Source organism: Myxocyprinus asiaticus, chromosome 11, assembly GCF_019703515.2.
Source record: "Myxocyprinus asiaticus isolate MX2 ecotype Aquarium Trade chromosome 11, UBuf_Myxa_2, whole genome shotgun sequence".
Classification (NCBI taxonomy): Eukaryota; Metazoa; Chordata; class Actinopteri; order Cypriniformes; family Catostomidae; genus Myxocyprinus; species Myxocyprinus asiaticus.
In genome coordinates, this window is record NC_059354.1 from 29,559,214 (window position 1) to 29,577,874 (window position 18,661).

The 18,661-nt window shown below is 38.6% G+C and overlaps 1 protein-coding gene across 5 annotated transcripts in view; it reads left to right on the forward strand.

Annotated features, from left to right (window-relative positions):
* LOC127448111 (pleckstrin homology domain-containing family M member 3-like) overlaps positions 1-18,661 on the forward strand; it is a 69,269-nt gene extending 50,608 nt beyond the window's left edge. For 3 of the 5 annotated variants that reach the window (XM_051710410.1, XM_051710411.1, XM_051710412.1), the window contains exons 7-8: positions 11,306-11,463; positions 15,698-18,661. In XM_051710410.1, coding sequence (XP_051566370.1) covers positions 11,306-11,463; positions 15,698-15,869 — 330 coding nt within the window. In that variant the 3' untranslated portion in view covers positions 15,870-18,661. Of the gene's footprint in view, positions 1-11,305; positions 11,464-12,135; positions 12,241-15,697 lie in introns of those variants that run through there. The other 2 variants (XR_007898458.1, XM_051710413.1) reach the window with 2 other exon arrangements.

An 18,661-nucleotide genomic window follows, 5' to 3' on the forward strand; every position in this document is an offset into this window, starting at 1 on the left:
TGACAGTTGGAGTCGAGTGGCTGTGAGATTGTCTGTGTGTGTGTTTTTCACACCCTTCTCTCAAAACCCTAACACTTTATACAGAGCTTGAGTTACTATACATGTGTGCACACATTCTATAATAGATTTTGTAAATTAGGCTGTATTATACAGGAATTATAATTATATAACTGATTATTTTTATGTCATCTGATATTTTACCTGCTTCAGTTGGCATCAGTCATTAACACATTGTAATGAACAATAAAAAAAGATGGATACCTGTTTAGTTTTTTTGAAAACCTGGAATAGAGCAGTTTAATTTCTAAATTGGACAAATAAGCCCTGATACTATCTGCTTCCAATATCGGCTTTATCAGAAAGATGTCTATAATGTAAAAAATAATTATTATTGGATGATACAGATATTGTCACTATTATATTGTCTAAAACAAACAGAACCATTAGCCATGGGTTTATATACAGGGATATAGGAAACAGTACTCTTATCTTCCCTTATGTCTTTTTCTCCCTCCCCTTCCCTCATCGGCTCTCCTTCCCCATACTATTGTGCCTGAATTTTTGTCACACTTCTACTTCTTTGAAATGACCCCTGCCCTTATTTTTCCGTTGCTCTCAGAACATCCATTCTCCTGTCCCACATCCCCTCTCCCTTCTGTCTCCTGGTGGGAGGCTGGAGTCCCTTTACCCACTCCCTCTCCACCCCAGTGTTCCCCCCACCCAGCTAACTAATTACTGCCATTCAGGCGCTACAGGCAGAAAAACAAAGCGTGACAGTCCTCCCTCTGTTTCCATTCCATTCTATTCTTCCATAACATCCCATTGCCTGACACTGCTTTTCTGGCCTTGTTTTACATTTCTTCAATCTCTTCATCTCTCTGAAGTTTTAAGTTTCATATTTAAGGTGCTTTATTGGCATGACAGATAATTGTGCAATTGTATTACCATTTGCAGCTTGGCTGTGTGCAATGAAAACATCAAACAAAACAAAAAGAATAAAAACACAACCCCAATTCTGAAAAGATGGGACAGGATGAAAAAGGCTAATAAAAACAAAAAGGAGTGATTTGCAAATTATATTCACACTTTCTATATCGAAAGTACTACAGCTACACATTATATGATGTTTTACCTTGTGAATTTTATATTTCTTTGAAAATGTACAGTAATTTCAAATCAGATGATTGCAACACGCTCCAAAAAAAAGTTGAGACAGGGGCAATTTAAGACTAATAACAATTTGACGAGTTGAAATAACAAGGCGATGTGAAACAGGAGATGTTAAACAGGTGAGGCAGTTGTGTCATAGTACTGTATACTGTATAAGGAGCCTCCAAAAACAGCCTAGTCCTTCAAGAGCAAGGTTCGTTCAAGACTTGTCAATTTGCCAACAGATGCTTAAGCAAATAATCCAGCACTTTGAGAACGATGTTTTCAAACAAAGACAAATTGGAAGGATTTTGGGCATTTCACCCTCTACAGTGCACAATATAGTTAAAAGATTCAAGGAATCTGGTCAAAACCACTTCTGAATGCTCATGATCTTTGATCCCTCAGACATCACTGTCTTAAAAAACATAATTCATCTGTAATGATATCATGAACATGGGCTTGGGATAACTTTAGTAAACCTTTGTTAGTCAACACCATTCACCGCTGCATCCACAGATGCAAGACTTTACTATGCAAAGCAGAAGCCGTACATCAACACTGTCCACTTCTCTGGGCTCAGTCTCATCTGGAAAGTAGAACAGTGGAACTGTGTTTTTTGGTCAAAGCTGTCATGTTATCCGGGCCAAAGAGGAAAAAGGCTATCTAAGCTGTTGTTAGCGTCATGTCCAAAAGCCAGTGTCTGTATGGGCCAGGGGTGTGTCAGTGCCCATGGCATGGGTGACACACACATCTGTGAGAACACCATGAATGCAGACAGATATGTACAACTTTTGGAGCAAAATATACTCCCATCCAGCACCGTCTTTTCCAGGGACGTCCCTGCATTTTCCAGCAGGACAACTTCAAACCACATACTGCCTGGATTTCAAGTGCATGGCTGTGTAAGCAGAGTTGTGTAGGTGCTAGATTGGCCTGCCTGCAGTCCTGACCTGTCTCCAACTGAAAATGTGTGCCGCATTATGAAGCACACCATATGGCAACAAAGACCCTGTACAATTATGCAGCTAAAGACCTACATAATTGATGAATGGGGGAAAATTCCACTTTATAAAATTAACAAACTTGTGTCTTCAGTGCCCAAATGCTTAAGTGTTATTAGAAGGAATGGTGATGTTTCACAGTTGAAAACTCTCTACTGTTCCAAATTTTTTGGAGCGTGTTGCAATCATCTGATTTGAAATTACTGTACATTAAAAAAATAAATGAACTTCACAGGGTAAAACATCATATAATGTGTAGTTGTAGTGCTTTCAATATAGCAAAGGGTGAATATAATTTACAAATCACTTATTTTTGTTTTTATTAGCATTTTTCATTCTGTCCCAACTTTTTCAGAATTGGGGGTTGTACTATAAAATAGGATTTTAAAATTGGGTGTTCTGGGTGGTTGTTGCCACAATATCTATACTTCCATGGGTCTGATGAACAGTCTACCTTGCTCAGTATTTGTCCTTGTGTTATGAGTAGGATGTTAATGAGCACAGTCTATAAACACTTTAAAAAATATATATATATAAAGTGTTGTGCTGCCATGTCAGATTAATTAGAAGAAATTCAGTTTGTCATGATAATTTGGCTCATTCTAACCTCTTTGAAGTGAAACACCACCACAGTGCTAAGTACTCACTGGTTCGTAAATGGGCTTCGTACTTTGTCAGTAGTTTGTCCCTCATCTTGTGTACTTTTTATTCATCGCTTTTGCTGCAAGGCCTTTATACTCTCCCCCACTTCCTCAGCCCCTTCTTCACTGCCCCTGTAAGGCCCAAATTTGAGGCATTTCCCATTCACGTCAGATTACTCACTCTTTCAGCTACTTAATTGGCTTACCTTGTTAAGGAGCCATTTTCTTTTAGTGTTGCTACTTAATGCCCGGTCCTCTGTGGCTCTGGAATGTTCGCCCTTTGTATCAAGGTCACTGAATGCTGAACTATCTCCAGCAATATGGCAAACATTATAGACCAAAAACAAATGCCTCTCCCCTACTCTGTTCTAACAATTAACCCAGAGTTTTTGCCTGTCTATTTTAAATAAAATTAACCCATTGGCCATATTTGCTTGCATTAGTCTTGACCAGAAACCACCTTTGTTTGGTAACTGCCTTTTGTTTGACATCGCTAGTGGAAGAGTTAAAAAAGTTTCTGAAAGTGCCCTAAGATGGCTATATACATACTAATTGTATTGGATGCATTGTACCAAAGGCAACGGCTTTAGTCTTGCCAGCAATCTCCAAATAACGAAAGGGTTCAAAGTAGGGATGGGTATTTTGATCATTTTGTCTACTCAAGTACTCTGACTAATTACTTGAGTACTTGTCAAGTACTTGAGGGACAATGACATGTACATAAGGGTATATATAATAACATGTCTGACAAAAGTCTTTGGCAGCTGCATTGCGTCTTGTTGTTCCAGTGTATCATCTATTCATTATTATAGGCTGTTATAAAATAATCTGTTACAAAATGTACAAAAGATTGCATAATCAAAATATAATGCATCATATTTTGTCATTATGTGAAGATTCGCTGCCCAACTCAATAAAAGAATGTGCACAATGTGAGTCTCTGTCTGTTCTTCCTTCAGGTTACCGTAGTAATCTTAGTAAGCGCGCACCAGTTTTTATAGTGACTGTCTGAACAGTCTATATTCAAATCGAGTTTGGCTTAACAGGAGATGCCATTACCATTGCGTTTTTAATATGTGTGTTAAGTTGAAGTTAAGTTTTGAAAATGCTGCATTCTGTTCCATTTAGCTGCGCTCTGTCTAGCTGTTTGAACCACTCGCAGCGCGTTGAGTCAACTTCCACATGCCGGGTGTGTGTGTGTGTCTCCTCAAGTGTTCGCTCCTGTGGGGAAAGCCGCGATGCTCCGTATTGTTGTTGCCGTGATGAATTATGAAGCATTCCATTCAACATGGAGAGTCAGAATTTCCACCTTTCAACGGTGGAAAGGGCAACAGAATGACACTTTATCTCGAACTTCTAACTTGGAAACTCTTCAAATCCCATTTCGTCGAGATGCAGGCGTGTGTTACTTCACATAAACATTTCGGAACCCAGGGCAGGGAAGTTTACAGTCAGTGACAAACATTCACTTTTAATAAATAATATCCATTAACAAGTCAAAGTTCTTACATTAAAAGATAATAAAACTTGTTTAGCAAACGTTTTGCAGAGACAGGTAATCAAAACACGGTTAATTACACTCTCTTTTGATTACTGTAACGATAGCATTGCAACGTCGTATATCAGTTTGGTTGGTATGAGACGTCTCTGACAATCAATGTACCCCTCAAAATCACAACGTAATCAATCTCAAAATTAAAAATAAACTCCCTCTTTGACACGTTTGTGTTTAGTTGTCAGGTAATTGTCATTGAATTTCAAATTAAATGAAAAGTCACATCATACATGATCACCATCGATCATCGATTTCATGATCAATCATTGCTGCCACGTCCAAGTACCCGAGTACTCGAGTACTCATGCTCATCCCTAGTTCAAAGGTGTATTCAGAAGCTCGTGGGGAACGTTTACAGACACGGAGATGCATATTTTCACATAGATACCCCAACACCCTCAGAGGCACACCTGTGATACTGTGAAGTTCTGTGATCCCCATGAACATGCAAGCAGTCTATCGTCCATTGAGCTTAAGCGAAGAAAAATCAGCAACAGGCAGGTGCTTCAAGTCAGAAGTTATAAATCTCAGTCTGGTGCTCGTCCTTGAGACACAACAACCTTCAATATGTTCAAAGGACTATCATGCATCAAGAACGGCTACATGACTCCAGGACATATTACCAAATTTGATCACGTTCCACATGTTCATCTGTATACAGGATAGAATTTCATGCCGTTTCTTTCGTGCCCACCTTGCACTTAGACGATACCCTGGCTGGCTGGCTCTCTCTCTCACTTCCTCGCGCACGCTGGTGGTAATCCTGTTTTACGAGGCCCTGGCAGGGAGGGTATTATCCAAACAGAGCTCACACTCTTTTTATCTGTATAATCTGGGCCCTTTCTCTGCCGTTTAATGGAACAGGCGAGGACATTAGGGCCAGGGCTGAGAAGGGGATGAAGTAGTAGGCGCTAAACTGTGGTTTTAGGGGATTAAGCAGTTGACGACAAAGCACGTGCAAGATAGGAGCAAAAGATTTGGCGGCCGTCACCCATGCCCCCTGCAACAGCCACAAAGATGCTGTTTTAAGCCTTGTTTATACTTTCGCCTGGCACCGCAGAGGGTGTTGCGGGTGCATATCTCGGCAGCCCGAGGCATTTATACTTGATGTACACTGTGGTTGCACTCTTCTATAAATGACAGACAGCAGTCCAGAGAAAATGTCAGCTTTTCCAGCAAGAAACAATGGTGATGAAGTGCTTTGCTGAACTTTACAGTTTACCTAGCCAGGTATGATAATAAATAATTCATGTTTACTGGCCATATGCAAGAGGTGAACAAAACAAAATCACTTAAGAACCAGTAGTAGGGTTTTTACATTGTCTGTCTGTGGCTAAACTCAACCACCTTTATTTTTTTAAAGTTAAGATATTAGTGTTTTATGTTTTATAGCCTAGTCAAGATAAGTTCTAAATGTAAAACAATTGTATGAACTCCAATTACATTACAACACACACTAATATATATATTTTTATTATTATTATTATTTTACACAGTATAAAATAAACAAGAGCTGTTCAGTTATATATTAAGGAAACTAAACTTTTTATTGTATTGTTTAGACCTTTTTATTCAGTGTACGAAAGGTAGTGGATAAATAGGCTTCCTTGTCTTCTTAACAAGAACAACTGAGGAGCTTCAACGGGTAATTTCACTGAAAACATTGTCCTTTTAACATTACTAGCAGTAGTTTACCCTGCATCAAAGCACAGGCAAATCTGCCCTGCCCCTTTCCTCAGTGCATTAAGGGAGACTACTGAAAGACTCATGGACAAAGAAAGCAGTGTCTGCTTCTGATTTATAATTTTTTTATTGATCGATTCATGGTCATGTTTAGGAGATCATAATTGGTACTAGGGCTGGGCAATATATTGAATATTCATGATATATTTGTAATGAATTTGCTGCCGATATAAAATTAGGAATATGTGAGTACACAATGATTTGACAATTTTTTAATTAACCATTAAGTTTCCTAAGAAGCATGTCATTAGACATATCATTTTAACAATCCCTCTTTGTAACTCATGAGTATGAGAGCGATTAGACCGCTCAGAGCTGCCAAGTTTGCTTCATTTATGTTAATCATTTCAAACTGTCCATTTCAATTAATTGATTGAAAACTGATTCAGTGATTAATTTGTGTCAACACTCAAAAATGTCCCCATGTAGCATTTTTCATGTATAAAATATTTACTAAATAATATTGGTTGGTAAACATTTATGTTTATTATGATGTATTATTATAGTGGTTCATGAATGACAATGATTAATTATCATTCTTCTTTGTGTTGATTTAGTGAAAAACAGTGCAGGGAAATATGCCTTGATTATTTGTAACAAAATGTTCCTGTGTTTTAGGTCTTACATTAAACATTTTGAATCTACTTGGTTAGTTGATTGAAATGATGGTCCTTATGATTGTAAAAGACCCTTTAAATAATTTTAGAGCAAATACATGTATATTGAGAAATGTATTGAATATTGTCAAATGGCTGAAAAATATTATTATATGTCGCTCATCCCTATTTGGTACATCCATCCATATATTGTTATATTGTTATGTTTATAGAAGATATAAATAGCACAGATTCAGGTTCTCTCAAACACCTAGCTGTTCACATAAATGCACACTTTCACTACTTTGTCAATAACTCTCCTTAACAGCCTTCTAGTTCACCACAGTCCCTCCCCATCAAGCCTGGCATAAGTGAACTCGTTTTTCAGTGCCCCAACTAAATTATTGAAATGCTTAATTTCTCACTCTGACACCTTTGATCAAGGGAGGTATATATCATCTTTACGTAAGGACGGCAAGTGTGCTCGCCCCACTGCTTTGATTGGTGGCTTGCAGCGTTTCCTTAATGCCTTGCTATATTACTCTTCGGAATGGGAAAAGGCAGGGTATTGCCTCCAGGCTTCTATCAGCCTGGTCAGAGAAAAACCGAGATGTCTGTACTGAAAGCACCCTGATGGATGGATGGTGAAGTACTCTCTTGTTGCCCATACTGAGAAAGCTCGCCAACAGTATCACCTCTGTGTTTATTGGGCAGTGACAGTAACTAGGTTATAGCATTGTGGGTCTGAGCCCTTCTGCATGCATCCCTTTGGTTTACAATGCTTTGGTGGAATGCTACGAATTGTTCCACATCTTTCTAATACTGAAAAACAATCACATTAAACATTTTTGAAAATACATTAGAAAGAGTGTATGTAACACATTTGAGTGCACATTATGAAATTGGATCAGTTGTGTGCCCACGTTATTAATGCGTTAAAGCAAGATATTTACAACATTTACTAGTGTCACTGGTGTAAGAACAGTGTTTCTCAATCCCAGTTATAGAGAACAGTCGTGCCTAGAAGGGAACCCTCAGGGAAAGTCTTGCGAGAATCATGTGTTGCTACTACGGTTAGAGTTAGGGTTTAGGTAAGGTTAGGTTAGGTTTAGAGGTAGGTGTAGAGTTTTTGTCTCCAAATAAACACAATAAACACAGTGTATGAATGCTGCATGCAACTCTTGCTAGACTTTTCCCAGATCGAGGGTTCCCTTCTAGACAAGACCTTGGAAGACCCCAAAACTATACCTTTGTGATGTTTCCCATATCTAACACACCTAATACTACTAATTAGCTCATTAATAGAGACTACAAGACCTAAAACGTATATGTCAGATAAGGGAAACATCCAAAATATGCAGTGATGGTGTCCTCCAGGAACAGGATTGAGAAAGCTTGAACTAAACAATTCCTCCGGTCATAGCACCCATGGCCGTAAAGGGTATCTTCCCTTTTCCCACACAAACCTTCCCCTTTTCAACCCATTCTCCTCACTCACACTGTATATGTGTGTGAGTGTGTGCATATTTTGTGGGAGACTGTGGTGGTCCTTCCTTTATTCTTTCTCCCCCAAAGCCCTCCCATCCCACCCTCCCAAGCTCTCCTCTCTCGTCCACTGTCCCCTCCCCTCTTCTCCTCCTCCATTCTTTGGCTGGCTCCTTGTGGAAGGGCTGAAGAATGCTGGCAGACCCTTTAATTGGTGTGCTGCAGTGCTGCCAGGTGTAGCCACTTGTCTCTGCTCCCTTGGTGAATATGCACTGGAGGTCTAGGCCCCTTCCCCTATCTCATTCAGCTGCCTACAATACGCCTTCTTAAGTGCCCTGCTTTTAAAGGCCATGCCGATTTTTAACTATTCTGGCCGATAAATGGCATTCACATATTATTTTTTGCAAACAGTCTCCCAAAAGGAATTACCCCACCCTTGATCCGTAACCAACTCCCCACTCTCTAAGCATTCATTCGTTTTCATGTAGATTCCTGATGTGTTTTTTCTTTTTCTTTTTTTTTTTTTACCTTAGCCCTCATTGAAGTCTGTACTTTTTCTCCGTATGTGGCAACATCTCTAAACTCACCAGGGCGTGATCTGAGACTAAGATGTTTCCAATTGAGCAATCAACAACAGATGAAATGAGGGACTTAAATATATATATATATATATATATATATATATATATATATATATATATAAATCTATTCTAGAATAAATCTTATGGACTGATGAAAAGAATGTATAGCCCCTACCAGATGGGTTCAAAAGTCTCCAAATATCTGTAAGACCAAGATTTTTACAAATCCTGTGAAGTGTCAATGTTGCTCTAGGGGGCTTACACACTTTTGCTTCACTATGATCAAGGATTGAGTCCATCAAAAGATTAAAGTCTCCTCCCAATATTATATCATGAGGAGTGCCAGCAGCTTGCAACATCCCTTCAAGATCAATAAAAAAGCCCTGATCATCAGTGTTAGGTGTGTAAATATTAGCCAAAATCAACCTTTGCCCCTGAATTTCTGCTAAAATAATAATGACTCTTCCTAATTTATCTTTACTCTGTTTGAGACATTTGAATTGTTGATGTTTACTTATCAATATAATGACTCCCCTGCTCTTACTTGAGCCAACACTAAAGAAAATATACTCACCCCATATCTTCCCACATTTTTCAGCTTCCTGCGGGGAAAGATGCATTTCTTGAAGAAACACTATATCATATTTCTTACGTTTAAGAAAAGAAATAACCTTCCTTCTTTTTATGGGGTGCTCCAACACATTCACATTCCACGTGGAGAGAGACAATCCTCTCAAACTTACATTTGACATTTTGACATATTAAAAAAATGATTGTGTGTCAAAAACAAAACTATAAAGACCACATTCCAACATTAGTGCAACAATCAAACCCCGAACTTCCCCCAGAACCAAACAAACAGAAAAAAGAAAAACATGTGCATTAACCCTGCGCACCACAGCGCCAACTGGCATCCATCTCTCTAAACTCAAACAGTCCATGTACGCCTACGAGAGCCCCCATGACAACTTTGCTGTCAGATTGCTCAAGTCCGGTGTTTCTATAAAAATTTTGTGAGACAGAGTTACATAACAGAAGAAAATCTATAAAACAAACTCCAGCCAGTAGGCGGGATAAACACAAAGAACGTGTAGATTCATCCAGATAACTGTCCCAAAGGTGTGTTCCACCACAAAACAAGCATCAGCTGCTAGCGGAAACAGCACAAAAAAAAAAACAAAAAAAAACCCCCGTTCAGTTTCCTCAGGCAGTCAAACGAATGCTCATTCGACTATTACATGAGTGCAACAAATGACCTAATCACTCCAATGTCCTGCAAGAAATACTCCACAAAACAAACTCCAACCAATAAGAGGCATAAGCACAAAGAACGTTCAGATTCATCCACAACACTGTCCCGAAGGAGTGTTACTACACAAAACAAATGCCAGCCGCTTGGCGGAACCAGCACAAAAAGAAACAAAAAAGGCCCCCAGTTTCTTTTCCAAATTCCATCATATTCTGACCCTCTGCTCGCCCAGAAATTCCAACAATTCAGACTTTGTTTCGCCAGTTACAATTCTCCATATCTTCCAGCTTTTCCCAAATGCACTCCAAGTGCGCCTTGGTCATTAGCGGATTAGCAGCTAATTCCCTCTCCGATGACTCCCAGATAATCGATCCGTTTCTCAACATCCGCCACTCTTGTAACCATCTCAGTGAATTTCGTCTCCATGGCAGTGATCGATCGACGTATTACAGCAAGCTGACATGTTCATCAATTGTCACCAAATTTCCTTCACCTCACCGGCCAAATTGACTCCCGGCCTTTCGGCCTGCTGCTCGGGGGCTTCAGCTTGAGCACATAAGTGTCTTTTAATGTCTCCAGAGCCCGAGGATCTTGAATTCTTTGACATATTGTCTTCCTAGTTAAGAATCAGGGTGTATCGAGTCTCACCAGTTTATGACACAAAAAGTATTAAAACTAGCAAAGTGTGCAGAGCTCGCCGTTCACACGTCCGAACCTCGCATGGTGCCACATGATTCCATTTAAGTCTGTTCTTAAGTATTTGTCCTGTCAATTAAAATCTCATCCATCTAACTGTTAACAGGAGGATTACTGTCCATTTGATTATGGAGTTTATTTTTTTTTATTTTAACATGCACTGTTCGAATGTTTTCCTTTCATCTATGAGTTCATCTCATAGCTGTTGAACACATTTGATGAAACCCATGTGATAGTTGAATCAATAGGGTCACATTTTAAACTTTCAGTATTCCCCAAGATGGGCCCGCACAGGATCTACACCTGCAAAATTCAGCAGAATGCTCAGCAGATTTGCGCAGAATTCAAATAAGCATAATTTCACATTTTTACACATCCCCTGCTCTTTGCATGTTTGTTTATTAAATACTTGTGCTAACTGCATCAACTTCAGCTACAAATAAGTACTCTCAACTCTGTTTTGCAAATTTTTTCATATTTAACTCCATTTAGCAGAATTAAGATGATTCTGCCCCCAATCAGCAGGGATTTTAAAAAGATTGTAGATTCCGTGTTTGCCGACTTATGGGTAACCCCATTTTTGCAACCTCTTTCTCTTTTCTGCAGGTCATAGATGGAAAGCTTGCTCCCTTCCTCTCCAAGGTGATCAAGTTTGCCAGCTCTCATGTCTACAACTGCAGTCTGTGTCGAGAGAAGGGCTTCATCTGTGAGCTGTGCCATAATGGCAAGGTTATTTATCCATTCCAGGAGAATGCCACCAGAAGGTGAGACCTTTATTTCTTACTGTATTTAACTTCTAAAGGCAGAGATGCTGCATTCAGTGTCCCCTAAAAGTATTTGGACTCTTAAGCCACACTTAAAATGTATGAATTTCAATGCTATAGATATTGCGATGGAGAGCCTGTGAATCGGTCTCCATCACAGAATTTTACTGTGTTCCATGGACTTATTTATTGTTTTACTCACCATTTTGCAATATTTAATGGGGTTTAATTGTGCAAAGGTTTTTATCCGTTCTATTTATTGTATTCATTGGTGTTGTTTTTAGCTCTCATTTTAACTCATTCTTATGTATTTATTCAGAGATTTTGTATTTAAGAATGGGGAGGAGAGGGCTAATTTTATTTAAAATAATGGTTTGTTCCAATATGCAAAATCGGGGACCACCACTAGGGGATAGGAAATAAGGTGGACAACAGATGTTTGAGCACATGGACAAGGTTATGCCAGCACTGCTGTTAGTACCAAAAACAGGTCTATTTTTTGGACTGTTTTTTTTTAAATATTTTTTTTAATGTAACCTTGTTTTTATGAGTGCTTTTAAAGACTATTTATTTGCACATTTTGCACCTCTGACACAATAAACATCCTTTTTGGAACGCCATTCCTTCTCTCCTGTGTGATTCTCCTTGTGACCGCTCTGGTCCCTATCACAGATAGCAAAATATCAAACCAAGTAGGATCTGCAAAGCACCTGGTGCTAAGGTCATGTTTCATGGATGTCTGAAGTCCACACTAGTTCCCTGGCAGAATAACCACAGGTAAAGATCATATGTCAAACATTTTCTTCATTACAGATGATTGTGTTGGTAATCCCACAGCTCTCCAAAGTGTTCCATAGTGCCAGCTGTCTTTCAAGCAGTACACAACTCTTTCCTAATAATTGTCCTGCCCCTGTCTCATGTTAGTCACACCCAGCAGCCAGTGTGAGGTATGATGGCACAGTGATAGGCCACCATGTGTAAGGGGACAGTTAATCCCTCTAGCTTCTCAACATATTTTAGCTTACTGCTTGCTGCCTGCTTAAGACTGTAGCTGATAAACCACTCTGTGTTTCAAACCATCAGTGTGACTACAATCTCTTGGACATCCCACTGAAGGAGAGTGCAGTTACCAGAACAGACTCTGGTATTTAATATTCAGTAGCTTCTCACCCAGGGCCATAGAACTCTGATAAAGCCTCAGAGACTATTGACCCTGTTTGCACCTAGTATTAAAATGCGTTTTGAATTATCCGTGTGGTCAGCGCTAAATATAGGTGTAAACAGAGTATTGTGATAAATGTTTTGGGATCAGATCACGAAAACAACATACCTGTAAAAGATAGTCAAAAACGCAATATGAATCCATCCTGAATGCATCCCGGACAGCAGCAAAGCACCACCCCTCACCTGGCAAGGGTTCAAACTTTGTCAGTTGCAAGCGTTTTAAAAGGAATAGTCAGATTGGAAAATTTTAAAAAGCAAATAAATACACAAGCAGGAGTACTTCACGGACCTCCTTAAAGTGACTGATATCAACATGCAGGGATATAGATGACAAGCACACACATTTAAAGCTCAGTTGATACAGGTACTCTACTAAAATAATAGAGCATTCTTTATGAAATGTTGCTGGTTCTTTTGTGCTTGCTTTGTCTTTTCTGATTTTGTTGTGCTTTTAAAGGATAGTTCACCCAAAAATGAAAATAATCTCATCATTTTCTCACCCTCATACCATCCCAGATGTATATGACTTTCTTTCTTCTGCTGAACACAAATTAAGGTTTTTGGAAGAATATTTCAGCTCTGTTGGTCCATTCAATGCAAGTTAATGGTGACCAGAACTCCCAAAAGGACATAAAGGCAGCATAAAAGTAATCCATACGACTCTAGTGGTAAAATCCATGTCTTCAGAAGCGTTATGATAGGTGTGGGTGAGAAACAGATTCATATTTCTTTGTTTTGTTTACTACAAATCTCTACCTTTGACCAGCTCCAACAGTAGGTGGCTGATATCGAAAGGGAAAGTCACTTCCACACCAGAATATGGAAGTGAAAGTGTAGATTTACATTAAAAAAGGACTTAAATATTGATCTGTTTCTCACCCACACCCATCATATCACTTCAGAAGATATGGATTTAACCACTGGGGCCGTATGGATTACATTTATGCTGCCTTTATGTCCTTTTTGGACCTTTTGTTCTGAGTTCTGGTCACCATTCACTTGCATTGTATGGACATACAGAGCTGAAATATTCTTCTAAAAATCTTTATGTTCAGCAGAAGAAAGAAGGTCATACACATGTGGTGTGGCATGAGGATGAGTAAATGATGAGAGAATTTAAATTTTTTTGGTGAACTATCCTTTTGATATCACACAGTGACACAGTGATTAATGTATGTTGCCATCAAATCAGTGACCTCCCCTCGAAATCTGAACACTTTGTTTAAATGGAAACATCACTCAGAAACATCACTCATTTTATTTAAATGGCCATGTGTAAAAAGCAGTCTCGTTTGACCACATCTGGTCGATTTGATCACCCAAGGTGCAAACGGAATCTTTAGTAAGGGCATTCAATTCAAGTCGTGTTAAGTTTGAGATTAATTAAACATGGTTAATGAAGCGGAGGACTGCAGACCAGTGGCAAAAATATACAAGATTAAGTCCATAAAGTATAAGTAAAGTTATTATTTTTAATTATTGAAGATTTGCATTGAGGTCAGGGTTGCATTTCTTATGAGTTTTAAATCCAGAGTCTATTTTTGTGTGAAAGAGAGGCATAAAGAGCACTGCTACAGAAATATACCTCTGTCCGGTGTTTTATATGTATAAAGTATATGCACATATATTCTGCTACTGGTGTCATCGACATAAATTGCAGAACCCAACACTTACAGTACACATATTACTTTGTGTTCTCTCAAAACTGAATGCATTAATGTTTTAACTAAAAAAATGGATTATTCGAGAATTCTTTTTATACATTTTATAGCACTTATTATGAGGCAAATTTTAAAGCAGAAAAGCAGTATTTATTTATTTATTTTTATCTTTTGACAGCCCTACTATTTGTATAACTTGAATCAGTGATAGACCTGGTCACATCTGTCCAGACAATTTGTGTCTGCGGTGTCTGTTAGTCCAGCTGGATCCAGGTGTTACACAAACTAAACAGGATACACAGTGAAGTAGTTAATCTAAAATGTTATGGGTGTGTTTTTGTGCATTTGATGATGTTTCTGTTACAGTACATGCTCAGTATGGCACTAGCATGCAGTCATATGAGCAGAAGGTGTCTCCACGCCCCACTGTAAATTCATAAATTCCCCAAACCACCACCACTACCACACCTCTCTGATGAGCAAGTACAACAGCCCATTGGCTTTTGGATCTCAGAAAGTATTGTTTATTTATAGAGGCTGTGGTGTCAACTAGTATTATTTAGTTTTTTAGCATGCTTTAGGTCATGTTGGGCTTGCCTAAAATTAGTAGATGTTTTCAGTTCTGATGGTCTGTTATATACAGTAGAGTTTGGAAGTTCTCTACAAAGAGGAAATCACATTGCGCCTCATTCATTAAAGATGAACTGAATGCATTTCTGTGGAAATAATTTGTAAAATTATTCTTACATAAATTGTCGCATTCAGTGCATCAATTTATGAGAGAATGGATTTATGAATGATTCACACAAATTTGTTCAGCTCATTTTCAAATAAGGCCTTTTAAGTGCAATGAATTTCTAAAATTCTTATCAAGAATAAGGCCTTTTTTTAATTATTGGTTTTAGGCAAAGCGTAGACCATGTTAGGAATAAACCACCAAGAGTATCTTTGGTTTATATGGCCCAGCCTCTTGGCCAGCAGTGATCTTGGGATTTACTCTTGGCTTGACAGCCAAAAAACTTTAATCACTGGACAACTACTGTCCGTGCTGGTACATAGCAAGGAAGAAAACAGAACTTCTAATTGTCCTAGTAAAGGATGAGTTTTATATTCATACTGAAGAAGGCTAGAAAGGTTATTAACTTTCTATTTGTCCTTCAGCAAATAGCTCTTATTGTATTCTAAAATATATTGTATTCTTGAACATCAGGATCCAGATGGAAATATACTTGGGTGACTTTTGAGGCATATGTCTCGATCAATTGCCCGATCTCTGGTCAAAACAAACACAAGGATGAGCTGACCTCACAAAAGTACATACTGTAAGTTCTTCTATTTTTTGACTGCAGGTGCGAGGGCTGCGGAGCTGTCTTCCACGCCGCGTGCCGGATGCGAGCCCAGCCATGCCCACGATGTGTGCGCAGAGAACTGCATAAGAAACCAGCGTCATTCTGGAGGAGGCACTGCCCTCATGACAGTCCTGATGATGAGGTGCTGGGCTGCTTTGAGCTGGACACCTGAGACTGTTTATGAAGAGCATTGCAGCTCTCCAAAGAGCCAAGCTGCATGGGAGAGCCCACTACACTAATAACAAGTGCTGCTGTATTCAAGATAGACAAGCTTCTGTGATCCCTGGTGGGAGTGCTCTATGTTTGTTGAAAACAGAAGCAGAGGAGTTTTTGTTTTTTACTTTCTCCCTTACCTGAGAGAGATGGGCACCGAGACAATAATGCTCTCAAAGAGCTGAGGCTTCATAATGATACCAATTTACCCTTCCCTTTCATCTACCAAATGACAGCTAGGGCCAACCGACAAATGCAGGCAAAGAACGGTCACACACTTGCACATAAACACGCTTTCACTGACAGATGTAAAATAATGCACACACTGGCAGACACAATCCAAGAGCGATGATTCAAACCAATTTCTGGACACAAATAGAGCTACTAATCCATTAATGGTTTTGCGAAAATGGTGGTCTGGCTGCTACATTTGGTTTCCCTCCATGATGTAGTTAACCTCTGATGCCTTGGTGCATAAAGAGTGAACAAAACAAACATCCTTAAAATTGAAATATCTTTTGCTTAACTACCTGGGTTTGGTACATCTGCTTCCTTACATAAACCACAAATTCTCCTTTTAAATTTATGAAGGAAAGAGTAACCACTGATGTGAAGGGGCAGCTGGTCATGACTGTTTTTTTTTTTTTTCTTTTACTTAATTTCAGTGTTGTTTTTTTGTTTTGTTTTTTCAGGTCACTTGCGCTTTTGGGTCATCATATGTTGCCATATATGTTTTTGACTGATGTCTCCTGGACACTTTCACCTTTGCAGATGGCGCTGACGGCTCAAATGGGGGTGTAGTGTGAAGGAAGATTGGCATTTTTTTCCCCCTTCCAGCTGGAGTTGAAGAGTTGTGCGGGTGTTTATCAACACTCAGTGGCACTGCCTTTAAGAAGCTGAACCACAGTGTTCATGCTAACCGCTTGGGCTATGATTACAAAGTATCCTCGGCCACCAAGCCCCAAAATTACAGTCCTGAGTTCTCAGGCTTTGTTTAGCATTGTAAGGTCTTTTTAACAAGGAATGTAAAGAAAACCTGCTGTGGATGAGCTCATAATTCATGTTGTCTAACCGACCTCTGCTCTGGATCAGCGCTGTCTCTCTGGGTTTGCGTTTATACTAAGTTTCCTCGCTACTTGAACTTCGAATTGGCAATAAAATCCCTTGTTTTGCTTTTAATGCCTTATTTGACTTCATGTTCTTCGGACAAACCTGTAATGCAAAAAAAAAGACTGACCACCAAACCCTTCACCCCCCATTGTAAACCTACTTAGCTGAGTGATGCTTCTAGTCTTGGTTTTCTCTGTTTCCTTTGTTCTTTCTTTTCTTTTTTGTCTGTTTATGCATACAGTAGGAGATTATGAAAATTTGCATCTTCCACTGGACACCTAACCAGCAAACAGAAGCTTCAGATATAAACAACCTTCAGCTTCATTCTGTTTCTGTTGATATAAAGTGTATTCATTCATCAAAAACAAGCTACAACTTGGTTTTTGACAATAGTAGAAATAATTCGGTTTTCTACAGTAGATTTTACCCCTTATACTGGACTTGAACAATATGGTAAAGCATTCTGACTGAAGCTGATTGCTTGATACTTGACACCATGAGGAAACGTCTTCTGAGAACACTTTTTCATTTATCGAGCTCTTGGAAGTGGGAGTACGTCAGCTTCAAAATAAATATGATTTGCTACCATGTTACATATGCTATAGTAAGAAAACGTTAATTTCAAAAGAGCTTATGTTTTATGTTTACATTTGAACAAAGAATACTTCGGTGTTTGTTTACACGTGGTTGTTGTTTGATAGGAGGGTGTGAATTAATGGATGGTTGTGTTCAGCTGCTTAACATTTGATCCTATTTATTGAATCTGTATCTCTCTGCCTGCCTTAAATTAAAAGCCAATGCTTTGGCCTGTTGATGTTCACTTATTAATAAGCTATAATCATTCAGTTTGTAGGAGAAAAATGTTTCAGTATTTAATCTAATCAGAATATCAGGCTATAGAATATATCATAATATAATTACTTATTTGTTGGTTTGTTATTTACCTTACTAAAAAAGAATTGCCCCTGACTGTGGGTCCTGGAATCTGGTGATCTCTTGTTTTCCCATAAGAGATCTCACCATTTCTCCATTTAAGCTTGAATTAAGCTAAATACACCATGATTTACAGTTTCCTCAGAAAAACAGTGATTCTATAGAAAGCAGTGGTGTATTTGGGATCTATTAGCTTTGAAAGTTAGATGTATTACATTAAATGGTTAATATGACTTGTGTTGTTCACACTGCTCTGATGCCACTTTGAAATCAGGGATTCTGAACACACTGGATAATGATCATGGAGGAAAAACAAAAAGGGATCTGAACTCAGTGGATGTACTTGGTATATTTATTTTATTAATTTTTTTCAGTCAAAACGGTCTTTTATTTTTATATATATGTTGAATGTGTATGTTCCTTTTTCAGCCATCATGTTGATCTCGCTATATTAACATATCAGTTTTCTGTTTCTGAAATGTTTATTGTATTTATAGTCTTTACCTCAATTTAAGTGTTTCTATTATTTCCTGGAGTTGCCCTGTGCTTTTTTGTGTATATTGTAAACTCTCCATTACAGACCACCTCTTATGCAACAACAGACATTTGTGCTTTAGTACTGGTGCGAGTTTCTTCCAAATCTTCATTTTTTTTTTTTTTTTTTTTTTTACAACTGATGCCAATAAAGTAAATGACAACACATTCTAA